Consider the following 11967-nt stretch of genomic DNA (forward strand, 5'->3'; position numbering starts at 1 on the left):
TGCCCCGTGGCCTCTGTCACACCCCACGCTGACGTGCTGAGCCTTCCACCAGCCATTGTGACACCACAGGCGCCAGTCGGGCACGGCTTTGTTGGTGCCCGCAGCCGGCGCCCAGAGCTGCTGTAGCCTCTCGGGGAGCAGCAGCACATCCCGCTCGGGGAGCATTGCGAGCCTGTATCGCCGTCTTGGTAGCTGCAGGCCACGACCACTGCGCAGGGCGACCTCGTCTGCCTTGTGCTTTCTACCCTGTGCCCGTCCTTATTGTCGTCCTTGTCCCCTTTGTCACCCTCCCCCTAAACCTCCCCCTCGTCCCAATTCCTCATCCCTACTTGGCTCCCGGCAGCCCGCCGGGGGCTTCTTGCACTCCTGCTGCTGGGAGCTCCAAGCAGGGCCATGCCGTGGCTTCTGAGCAAGGAGCGGCGGCAGTCGCCCTCCAGCAGCAGCAGTGGGCAGCCCTGGGCTGCCACCAGCTCCAGCAGCGCCTCCCAGCTCCGGGAGCAGGGGCTGGGCAGGCTGCACCGCGCGGCCGCCCGCGGTGACCTGGGCTGGCTGAGGCGGTGGCGCTGGTACATCAAGGTAGTCGGCATCGACAGGCGAGACCAGGAGATGCGGTGAGTTCTGGGCCACGCTGACGGCACAGCTTGGCTGCTCCTGAGCCAAGCTGCAGTAGTCCTGGGCAGCCCTCTCTTAGGGATAAGGCTTGAAAAATGAGATTTGCCCTGTCAGCTGGGAGAGGGAACTCTTGAGCTTTTCACTGCTCGGAGCTGCCGGCCGGGCTCCAGCGCTGTTGGAAAGGCGTGTTGCCCACCTGCCGCTTGGCCGTGGTCTCTCTGCAGGGCTGTTCTGCAGCTGCTCAACCCTCACCTGTTCTCTTCTGCCCTCTGGCTGATCAGCGCAGCATTGCAGCAGCAGCAGCAGCAGCAGGAGGAGCAGGAGGAGCAGAGTCGGAGCAGGGTCCCCAGGGTGCTGGGTAGAGACACAGCTTGGGCTCGTCCTTTGTCTGTCTGGGTTAAGAGTGTCTGTTTAATTTTTAGGACACCTCTGCATCTGGCTTCGGCCAATGGCCATGCAGATGTCGTGAGATATCTGCTAAGAAAGAACAGCCAGCCCAACCTCGCTGACAGCTTCAAGAGAACGGCCCTGATGAAGGTGTGTGGAATGCCTTCTGAGCTTGGAGGTGGGGTTTAGTGCTAGGGTGTTAAAGGGGAGGTGTCTGGCAGGATTCCTTGCAGCGCAGGGCCATAGAAACACGCCTATTGCAATGGGCACGGCACAGCCTCTGTTAGCTGATCTTTGCAGATGGTCTTCTATGGCAGCATTCAGGAGCTGAGGCAGTTGTGGGAGAGGGGGATGGATGTAAAAGTTGGAAGCCTTTCCCTTTTGGTGTGTTGTTGCCAGGCAGTCCAGCAGGAGCAGGAAGAATGTGTTGCTGTTCTGCTGGAACACGGTGCCGACCCCAATCTGGCAGACGCGGACGGCAACACTGCCCTTCACCTGGCTGTCCTCTCTAAAAATACAGCTGTAGCAGGGCTGTTACTGGAGCATCATGCCAAGAATGATGCTCAGAACCAGGTAACCTTGGCATGTGGCTAAAGCTGCTCTTTCCAAGAGCTGCAGAGCTTGTCTGTGTCTTTCTAATGGGGATTCTTTCTCCTTTTAGTGGGGATTTACCCCCTTGAAACTTGCAGCCTTGCAACAGCATGAGGAGATTGTGGAGTGCCTTGTGAGCAAAGCAGCTGACAGGCACGCTCAAGGCCAGGGGGAAAGGTGAGGGCTTTGTCAAAAGAGCACCCGGGCCTTCTGGGTAGTCTGCAAGTGTGAGTGAGACGAGGGGCGTGGCAATGAGCTGGGAAAAAGAAGGAGGAGCCCCGTGGAAGCAGTTCACTGGGTGACTGGTAAATGCAGGTCTCTGCACTTGGCTGCTCTCGTAGCTTTGGGGCTCTCACCCTTTGTCCGCTGAGGTCTGCAAGAAAGCCTTGTCTGTGGTGCCCTTCCCCCCCACAGAGCCCGAGCCATGGGGAACTTGCCAGTAGCTCAGCAGCGTGGCTGCTCTGCAGGCCAGGGGGGTTTGAGGCAAGGCAGAGTTGGTGCGTGAAGTGCTCTGAAGGGAAGCGCTGGGGGAAAGAGAAGCAACACTGTCCCAGGGGACACGAGGGGCTCCGAGCGCACCGAAGGAGAAAACTTGCTGCCATGGAGATGGTCAGGCGGTGGGGCCTTTGAAGAGCAGTGCAAGGAGCCCTGAAGAGCACGGCCTGAGCTGGTAGTTGAGGCTGCTTCAGGGAGGCCCCTTGTAAGAGAAATTCTCCAGTGCTTGCATGGACTTGGCTTTGCTTTCCCGGAGCTTGTAGGAAAGGGGGGAAGAGGTCTTTTGGGAGCAAGCAGGGGAAAAATGATGCAGGATAAGACATGTTTCCGATGAACTTTTGGATGCTTTAGGACTGCTCTTGTGGTTCCTGGAAGCCATGAGGCTCACCTGGAGGAAGATAATCTGCGCTTCCAGGAGGAGTTGGACAGGGCTGACGCGGAGGTATGGAAAGCCTGTCCCCACAGGGATAAACCTGGGGGTGCTTGTTGCTTCCTCTCCATCACAAAAAGGGACAAAACAGTATTCTGGGAGCCACTCTGACAGAGACCTAAGGAAGCGGTAGTTCCATCAGGCTTTGATCTGCCTCTGTCCCTCCGGCCCCCTGCCCCACAACCCGCCATGCTGAGGCAGAGCTGCCTCTCCTTAGGGTTTCACTCCTTACCGCTCAGGGGGGCAGGGGTTCCTCTCTTTCTGCTCCATTGGAGGTCTTCCTACTTTAAGAAGACTCCCCACGCAGCCCTGGCTCCATTCTCGACTCCAGGGCAGGTCTGTGGAGCAGTTCACCTGGCTGCCTTTGCTGAAATGGCAGTTATCAGCTCGTCAGTGATGCCACCCTTCCTGACCCCACCCCACTGAAGCAGAACTGCCTCTCCTCAGGCATCCACTGCTTCCTGCTCAGGGGCTGCTGGGCGCCTCTCTCTGCACTACAGTGCGGGTCTTTCCCACTGAAGAAAACTCCCCGTGCTGCCCTGGTGCAATCCTGGGCTCCAGAGCACGTGTGCCAGAGCACTTGGCCTCTGCCACTTGCCAGACGCCTTCCTTTAGGAAGATGAACTATTTCAGTGGTCTTTTCCTGGAGTAGCAAGCAAGGGAATACAGGAAGTGTCCCAGGTGACCAAAAAGGACGGAGGGGTAGTGTCGGTGCTTAGAAGCGTGCTGTAGGAAAGCAGTGGAGGGATAGGAGAGGCTGCTGTAAAAGAGGACAAAGGCCTACACTTTGTGTTCATGGGGCAGTAGAAGTGAAGCTTTGAAGGGACTTGAGTGGATTGCAGTTCTTTGGGCAGAGGGGATGCACACAGACATGCAGCACCTGAGTTCTTCAGCAGCAACTGGCTCCTCTCTGGAAAAGCTCCCCTGACAACTGTGGATTCTTCCCGTGATTTTACAGCTGCGGGAGGAGGAAGAAAAGCATCTTCAGTCTGAGCATCGCGTTTGTGACTTGAAGACTGCCTTGGATGACAAGGGAAGAGAAGCAATAACATCTTCCCAGAAACTGCAGGACCTCCCGTTGGCATCTTGCGAGACTAACATGACTGTAAAACAACTGGAAGAAGAGGCGCAAGAGTAAGAGAGTAACCCAGTGAAGCGAGGGCTCTGTGGCTTTGGGGGATTGGGTGGAAACAAGGGGAGAGTCAGTGGCATTTTGAAGGACACTTCTGCTGTGGCTTCTGTTCCTTAGCACAGTTTGTCTGGCATTGGATTTTCTGGTAATAAGAGCTGTATTTCTTCTTAAGCTTTGCAAGTGAAAAGAGCAGATTGGAAGGCACTGTCCAGCAGCCAAGCGATGGCGTTGAAGCCCTTCCGAGAGCCCTGCAAGCCTCTGCCTCAGTAAGCTGGTGCTAAATTTGCCTTTTTGTGACTCTTGAGCCTAGTTGCCTCTTTGTGTGGGGAAAGTGTCAGATGAAGTTTTCCTGGAGAGCCTAGGGGAGCTCAGTTTCTGCCTTCTCCTCAGTAGAGGCTGCTCAGAAAGCAGCCTGGTCCTTTTGCCAGCTGCTACAAAAGCCCCGAGGGTATTTGCTGTGCTGGACACTGGAGGAATTCTTAGATTCTAAATGAGGAGTTTCATCCTGAGCTCCAAGGGAGCCGGAAGTATTGCTGCCAGGAGTGTCTCCCAAATTCTTAAGCAGGTCTAAAGTTTCTTCTTTCTGTCAGGGAATCTTTCAAGTGTTTTCTAGGCTGGTTTCCAGTAGAGGAGAGATACAGTTGCGATGGCCACCCCCTTGAGAAGTTTTCCCAGAATTCACTGCCTTCAGATGCCGCTGAGTTTCCTTTCCTGTTTTTTTTGTCCTGTGTCCAGGGTGGTGAACTTTCCCAGCAGCTGGACATGGAGCCTAGAAGAGGCATGCTGCTCGAGGCTCAAAAGCAGGCTTTGCAAGGAGAGCTGTCCAGTCTGCGTGGGAAGTGTGAAAACCTGGAGAAGAGCAAATGTCAGCTGCAAGAAGAGGTGGCAGAACTCGCTCATCATTTGGAGACTTTGGTGCTGGATGGCAGCCAAAGAGAAGAATGTAGAAGAGACGTGGAGGAACGAGCTGACCAGGAAAGAAGTCAAAAGCTACAAGACGTCAGCCTCGTTTTGCAAGTAAGTGAATTTCTCCCCAGCGTCCACAGGCACTACGTAAACTTCTGTTGTGGCCATGGGTTTTGGTGTTTTTCTTTTGCTCCTGTATTCTGTGGGTTAGCTTCTGTCTTTGCTGAAGACAGTGGCAGAAGGCAATCTGGTTGGGCAGGAGTGCTGTCGTGGGTGTGTCACGTGCCGGCAGGTCCCTGAATGCAAAGGCTGCCCAAGGCAGATTGTCAGGTTGCAGTGCTTGGGAGGTATCTCTGTGGGCTGCTCTGCTTCTCACTGCTCATCCTTGAATGAGTTTTGCAACTTGCAGCTGTCATGGCCAGACCTAGAGGGGCTGCTTTGTCCTTGTAGGGGGGGAAGGTGCTCCGAAAAGGAGTCACTTAAATGACAGGGGTGGGGGTGAGGGGGTGGACATGCTGCTGGGAGTGAGGAGGCAGAGCCGCCTCTCTGAGTAAGGCTGGGCCCTTGAAACTGGGTGCGTGCAATTTTGTGCTGGGCAGAGCTCTCTTTTTCTTGTGGTGGTTGAAGGTGCACTGTCTCCTTCAGGCACAGGCCCGATTAGGACAAATCAGAGACAGTCATTGTGATTCCGTGAGAATCCAGTTGGAAGACAGAATTAGAGGCCTCGAAAGTGAATTGGACAGGGTAAAAAGAACCCAACAAGAGAGTGCTTCTCGTAAAGAAGCAACGCAGGCAGAAATGACGATGTACAAAGACCTGTATCTGGAGGAAGTGAAAACCAGAAGATGCCTAGCCAAGAAAGTGGAAAGGTAAGTCCCTGCTTTTTTTGGAGTGGTAATAAGAGACTCCTTTTTCTTCCTGCATTTTCCTTGGAAATCCATCTTCTCCATCTGGCCAGCATTATTGCCCTCCACTGGCCAGCAGGGTCTGATGGAGTTGCCAAGACATTCTCCTTGATATTTGAAAAGTCGTGGCAGTCAGGCGAAGTCCCAGGTGATGGGAAAAAGGGAAACTCACTGTGCCCATCTTTGAAAGGGGTGGAAAGGAGGGCCCTGGGAACTGCCAAGCTGAGTCCAGAGGAGGCCAGCAAGGTGGTTAGAAAGATGGAGCAGCTCTCCTCTGAGGAAAGGCTGGGCCAACTGCAATACTTCAGCCTGGAAAAGAGGAGGCTTTGGGGTGACCTACTGGTGGCCTTTCGGTGTGTGAAGGGAGCTTACAAGAAGGAGGAAGAGAGTGCATTTCAAAGAGCATGTGGGGAGAGGACAAGGGGGAATGGCTTCAAATGGCAAGAGAGTAGGTTTAGATTTGATCCTAGGAAGAGATTGGTCCCTGTGAGGGTGGTGAGGACCTGCAACAGGTTGCCCAGAGAAGCTGTGGATGCCCCATGGCTGGAAGTGTTCAAGGCCAGGTTGGATGGGGTTGTGAACAACCTGGTCTCGTGGAAGGTGTCCCTGGCCACAGCAGGAGGCTTGGAACGAGATGATCTTTAAGGTCCCTGCCAAGCCAAGCCATTCTAGGCTTGGATGCTGTCTGTGGCGTTTCTGTGAGACTGTGGGGGAAAGGCTGGTTGTTCCTGTGTTTCATGGTTTTCTTAACTAATTTGCTGTGCAGGTTGGAAAAGCTTCTGAGGCTAGAGAGGAGGAAAGTCAGGCTTAATGAAGAGAAAGAAAGCCAGCCCCAGCTGGAGGAAATGAAGAAGAGTTATTCTGAAAAGGTCAAGGAAGTTGACAGATTACGAAGAGAGGTGAGCCTTGCTCTGGGTGGGGCTTTTTGGTTGTTCCTTCTTTTGAAAGCTGGGAGACGCTTTCCCTCTATTTCTTGTCATGTTGATGATTTTTTTCCCTTGTCTGCATTTTGGGTGTGATGGGCTTTTCTTAATGCTCCTTCTGCTGTTGCAGTGGGAGATGACTCTAAGTAATCCGGAGGTAGTTCTCCTTCTGGGGAAAGATGCAAATGTTAAGGACAAAGCAGTAAGGTGTAAGGGCTGATGGAGGCCAGGCTGTCCTGCAGAGGAAGGGCGAGGCGAGAGTGGCAGCCAGCCTGGCAGGGTGCGTGAGCTGAGGGGCCAGGGAGCCGTGCCACAGGCCCTGAGCAGGAAGAGCAGAACAGGTCCCCTGAGAGTGAGCGGGGTCAGCCAAGAGTGCAGATCTCCCGACTGGGCCTGAGGGATGGGCAGGTCCTTGCAGGACATCATGTGCATGGGCTGAGAGCAGTGGGGCCCAGCTGAGGCCTGGCTGCAGCTTGAGGGAGGCTGTGACAGCGTCCTCTGGGTGTGACAGATGAATTGCAGTGATTCCTTTGGAGTGCAGAAGCTTGGAGCATTTTTGCAGGAGGAACTCGGAAAGGATGGGAAGCTGAGGAATCCTATGACAAATGATGGGAAAGCTGTTCTTGCTGGAAAAGAAGAGGCTGGTTGGACTTTGTTTCTAGTCCTGAGGCAGCAGATGATGAATATAGTCTCCCTGGCCACCCCCTTTTGAGGTTTTCCCAGAATTCACTGCCTTTCCATCCCGCCGAGTTCCTGTTTTTTTCTTTCTGCCTGCAGGTTGCTGAACTTTCCCAGCAGCTGGACAGGGAATGTCAAAAGTGCACGCAGCTGGAAGCCAAAAATCAAGATTTGCAAGACGAACTGTCTACCCTGCGTGGGAAGTGCGAGAACCTGGAGATGGACAAATGCCAGCTGCAAGAAGAGCTGGCAAAACTCCGGCATCATTTGGAGACTGACTTGGTGGATCGCAGCCAACTCGAACAATGGAAAAAAGAGGTGGAAGAGCAAGCCGACCGGGAACTCAGACAAAAACTCCAGGAAGTCAATGAGTTTTTGCAAGTAAGTGAATTTCTCCCCAGCATCCACAGGCACTACGTAAACTTCTGTTGTGGCCACGGGTTTTGGTGTTTTTCTTTTGCTCCTGTATTCTGTGGGTTAGCTTCTGTCTTTGCTGAAGGCAGTGGCAGAAGGCAATCTGGTTGGGCAGGAGTGCTGTCGTGGGTGTGTCACGTGCCGGCAGGTCCCTGAATGCAAAGGCTGCCCAAGGCAGATTGTCAGGTTGCAGTGCTCGGGGGGTATCTCTGTGGGCTGCTCTGGTTCTCGCTGCTCATCCTTGAATGGGTTTTGCAACTTGCAGCTGTCATGGCCAGACCTAGAGGGGCTGCTTTGTCCTTGTAGGGGGGGAAGGTGCTCCGAAAAGGAGTCACTTAAATGACAGGGGTGGGGGATGCTCTTCTTGTCTTTGAAGAATCCTTTTCGCTGTGCTCTGTCCTACAGATACAGTGTGTCTTCCTTAGTAGCTTTGAATAAGAGTGCAAAGAATTGTTTGCCTTGGTAGCTGCTGGGTTCTGCCTTGGTTGCTGCTGGGAGTGAGGAGGCAGAGCCGCCTCTCTGTGCAGAGCTGGGCCCTTGAAAGTGGGTGTGTGCAATTTTGTGCTGGGCAGAGCTCTCTTTTTCTTGTGGTGGTTGAAGGTGCACTGTCTCCTTCAGGCACAGGCAGCCCACCAGGACACATTAGAAAAAATCCGAAGCAGTCATCTGGACTCCCTGAAAAACCAGTTAGAAGAGAGAATTAGAGATCTTGACCGTGCACTGGGAAGGATAAGAAGCAACCAAGCAGAAAGACCTTTTCAAAAAGAATCCACCCAGGCAGAAGTGGAAAAGTATAAAGAACTGTATGTGGTGGAAGCAAAAAGCAGAAAAAGCCTAGCCAAGAGACTGGAAAGGTAAGTCCCTGCTTTTTTTTACTGGTACTAAGAGACTCCTTTTTCCTCGTGCATTTTCCTTCTTAAATCCCTTTTCTACATCTGGCCAGCGTCAGGTGTGAAAGCATAACGTGGCATCTTTGTGGGGAAAGTTCCTTAAGACCTTGCCTTCATCAGACCTGTCTTCCTTTCTCTTTAGAGTTCCAGCAGTAACAGCACAGTAGCGCCACTCTGGCATTGCTGGTGTCTTTTTCAAGTTGCTGTTGTTTTAGCAGGCAGTCTTTTTGCCAGTCTCTAATCTCCTCATCCTGTGGGGGAGAGAAAAGACGAATCTTGTACCCTTTCCTGTTTGAATGAGGAGAGGCCTCTCGGAGAAGAGAGTTGGATTCTGTGAATCCAAACTAAGAAGGCTCTTGTTTGGCTTCGGTTTTGGCAGCGGGTCTGAGGGTTGAGCTTTCCTTGAGAAGGCCAGGGTAGGCCAGAGTTCTTCTGGAGGTGACACTGTCTGCTCCTTGCACTTGGTGTGATTTCTTAGAAACAGGCCCTGTGAACAAGCTCCGATCAAAGGATGTGCTGGTTTTGGACGGTCTTAATGCCCTTGGCTTTTAGAAGTGGGGTAATAGTGAAGGCTGTGGAGGGTAACTTTGCGAAAGCCTTCCTGCCAAAGATGACTCTGTGTGTGCTTGTGAATGTTTCAGAGCTAATGAGAGACTTGCAGAGGCCAACACCAAGCTCTTTTTGGAGCGCCACAGAAGCAGATCTGCAGTCCCAAGCAGCGCCGTCATCGGACACCTGGCTGCAAATCCACTTCTGGATTCAACTGGCCTGGGACGTCTTGGCACCGGTTTGGGACCGAGCAGAAGCCTGGGTCTCAGGCATCTGTGGTAAAGTGGAAGACTTCTGGTCATCAGGTTTGTCCAAATTTTCCAGAGTGGTCCAAGGCCCAAAAATACGGAACTGGAAGCAATGAGCTGTGGAACTCCATTCTTTGACAAGAGAAACCGTGGGAAAGAGCACTGTGGCGCAGGAACCTCCCCCCTAAGTTCTCCACTAAATTGACACATAGGGTGTGTGTGACCTATTTGAAATGGCTGATGTCACCGTGAGTGCCAAATGCCACCAGACATCTGTGAGACACCTTTTTCTTCATCAGTGATCTTCGTTCTAGCAGTTTCTTCCCTGGACCTTGCTTTAATCTGTTACTCTGGATAGGAGGCATTTGCTGGTGTAGTTCCTGCTACGTCTTCCTCCATGAAACAGCAGAGCTCCCTACTCCTTGGGAAGTCTTCACGGCCTTCTAATTTTGCAGCAATGCTGCAAGCTCTGCAATACCGCTGGTCCGAGTATGCCCTGTAGTCAGCAGTCAGTGTGATAGCACATCCCTGCCAGACTGCAGAGCATGATAGCAGGAGACGTGGAAACCACGCGCCAGGAGTTGTAATCAGCGGGACAGGCGCGTAGCATGGGATTGAGGCATGGGCAAGCAGGAGGCTTGGAAGCAGATGATCTTTAAGGTCCCTTTAAGGTCCCCTTTTGGGGTTTTCCCGGAATTCACTGCCTTTCCATCCCGCTGAGTTCTTTTTTTGTTCTTTCTGTCTGCAGGTTGCTGAACTTTCCCGGCAGCTGGAGAGGGAATGTCAAAAGCGCACGCAGCTGGAAGCCACAAGTCAGGGTTTGCAAGACGAGCTGTCTAGCCTGCGTGGGAAGTGGGAAAACCTGGAGAAGAGCAAATGCCAACTGCAAGAAGAGCTGGCAAAGCTCCAGCCTCATTTGGAGACCAGTGTGGTGGATGGCAGCCAGATCATGGCTAGGCTTGGCCAACGAAGATTTGGAAGGGCTCTCCCCACATTTGCTACAAGCGCGCTGGTGGCTAAAGAGGCCAATGCGAGACAGTCAAGATGGGTTGCAAAAGGCACAGCAGAAAGACTCCTTGGATGGGATCGGCAAGACACGATTCTTTCTGCGTTGTCTTCTCTCTTCGATGGTGATCCTGCGTGCGTTCTCAAAGGAAGCAGCAGCGTTAGAGACAGTGTGTCTGCAGACCTCTCGATTGGAGGCCAGAGTAGACCAGCGCTGGAGACCAATGTGGCCAAGGCTGAGATGTTGCTTCAGGGAGTCCTCGTGGCTCCTTTTGCGGGCTCCTCTCTTGCAGCAGCCAGTGGCAAGTTTGCCATAGATCACGATCTTAGGGAGGCGGTAGTCCTCCATCCTGGAGACGTGCCCTGCCCAACGCAGCCGTGTTCTCAGCAACATGGCCTCAGTGCTGGTAATTGCTGCCTGTTGTAGAACAGACGTATTAGTTCCGTAATCTGAGCAGCGGATGTTTAGGATTGTACAGAGACAGCGTTGATGGAAGCGTTCGAGGAGTCACAGGTGGTGGCGGTAAATGAGCCATGATTCGGACCCATCTGAGAGAGTAGACAGCACTATGGCTCTGTAAACCCTGATCTTTGTACTTTTCTTCAGGTGTTTATTTACAAGGACTCCCCGAAACAACCTCTCAGCCTTGGCCATATTGATCAACATAACTGGTCTACTCTGACCTCCAATCGGGAGGTCTGGAGACACACTATCTTTAACGCGGCTGATGCTTTTGAGAAAGCACGCAGGATCACTCTTGAGGAGAAAAGACAACGCAGAAAGAATCATGCCTTGCAGAATATATCTCCTAAGGAGTCTTTCTGCTGTGCCTTTTGCAACCGGCCGTGTCTATCTCGTGTTGGCCTTTTTAGCCACCAACGCGCTTGTAACAGACGTGGGTAGATCCCTTCCCAAATCTTCGTTCGTGAAACCTGGCCATGATGATGATGATGATGATGATTATTTCACCAGACTCTTTATGGAGTCTTCCGAAAGCTCTCGATGCCTTTGGTAACCTGTTGTGTCCCCTAGTAGGGGCAGTATCCAGTTCATTCTTCACGGGTTGTTGTGTAATGGACTGAATTGCTGAGTCTTGACCTACACGGTTGGTCCTGAAAAGAGTCTGAAAGTGTTCAGAGCATCAATTTAGAACGGCGGTTTCACCTGTGAGAAGCATTTGACCATCTGCGCTGAGTAGAGGGCTTTGGGCCTGGTCTGTCGGTCCATATGCTGTTTTCAAGGCCTCCTAGAATCCTCTGTGATCACCCGTATCTGCGCATAATTGAATTTTTCCTGCTAGATTGATCCACCCCTTGTTTTGGATGTCACGAAGTTGCTGTTGGAGGTTGCTGCCTGCGAGACGAAAGGCCGCTTTTCTTCCATGAGCAGATGGCTGAGCAAGGTGTGCTCGGTGGGCAGTTCTCTTTTTCCTCCACAAATCCTGGATCTCTTGACTGTTTTCATCCAAGCAGCCCTTGTTCTTCTTGAAGGAGAAGCCTAAGGATTCTTCAGAGGACTGCAGGATACTATTTTCCATAGGTTGCCCAAATGATTCAGGAGAGGGATCTATGGAATGATCCTGGAGCCTAGTTTGAAGGTTTGCCTGAAAGCTGTCTCTCCCTTTAGCTGATTGAAGATCTTTAACTTGGAATCTCCTGCTCGGAATACCGGCCCTTTTAGGTTTGAACTTAAGGTTGAAGTGAAGTTTACAGCCAAACAGAACACTAGAAAAGGGATGTGGAAGAATGCGCCGAGCAGGAAATAAGACCAAAACTACAAGTCTGGTTCTCTACTCAACTGG

The 11967-nt window shown here is 52.5% G+C and overlaps 1 protein-coding gene across 1 annotated transcript; it reads left to right on the plus strand.

The window, feature by feature from the left end:
• The first annotated feature begins 235 nt into the window (after positions 1 to 235).
• LOC135404319 (ankyrin repeat domain-containing protein 26-like) lies at positions 236 to 10638 on the plus strand. The gene is made up of 14 exons (XM_064639038.1): positions 236 to 611; positions 1035 to 1149; positions 1399 to 1572; positions 1661 to 1767; positions 2437 to 2527; positions 3474 to 3649; positions 3820 to 3913; positions 4383 to 4664; positions 5199 to 5422; positions 6225 to 6357; positions 7159 to 7440; positions 8092 to 8327; positions 9005 to 9217; positions 9909 to 10638. Exons 1-13 carry the CDS (start codon positions 394 to 396, stop codon positions 9192 to 9194), a joined length of 2322 nt encoding a protein of 773 aa, XP_064495108.1. The 5' UTR covers positions 236 to 393; the 3' UTR covers positions 9195 to 9217; positions 9909 to 10638.
• The last annotated feature ends 1329 nt before the right edge of the window (positions 10639 to 11967 follow it).

The sequence above is a fragment of the Pseudopipra pipra genome, chromosome 31 (assembly GCF_036250125.1).
Source record: "Pseudopipra pipra isolate bDixPip1 chromosome 31, bDixPip1.hap1, whole genome shotgun sequence".
NCBI lineage: Eukaryota > Metazoa > Chordata > Aves > Passeriformes > Pipridae > Pseudopipra > Pseudopipra pipra.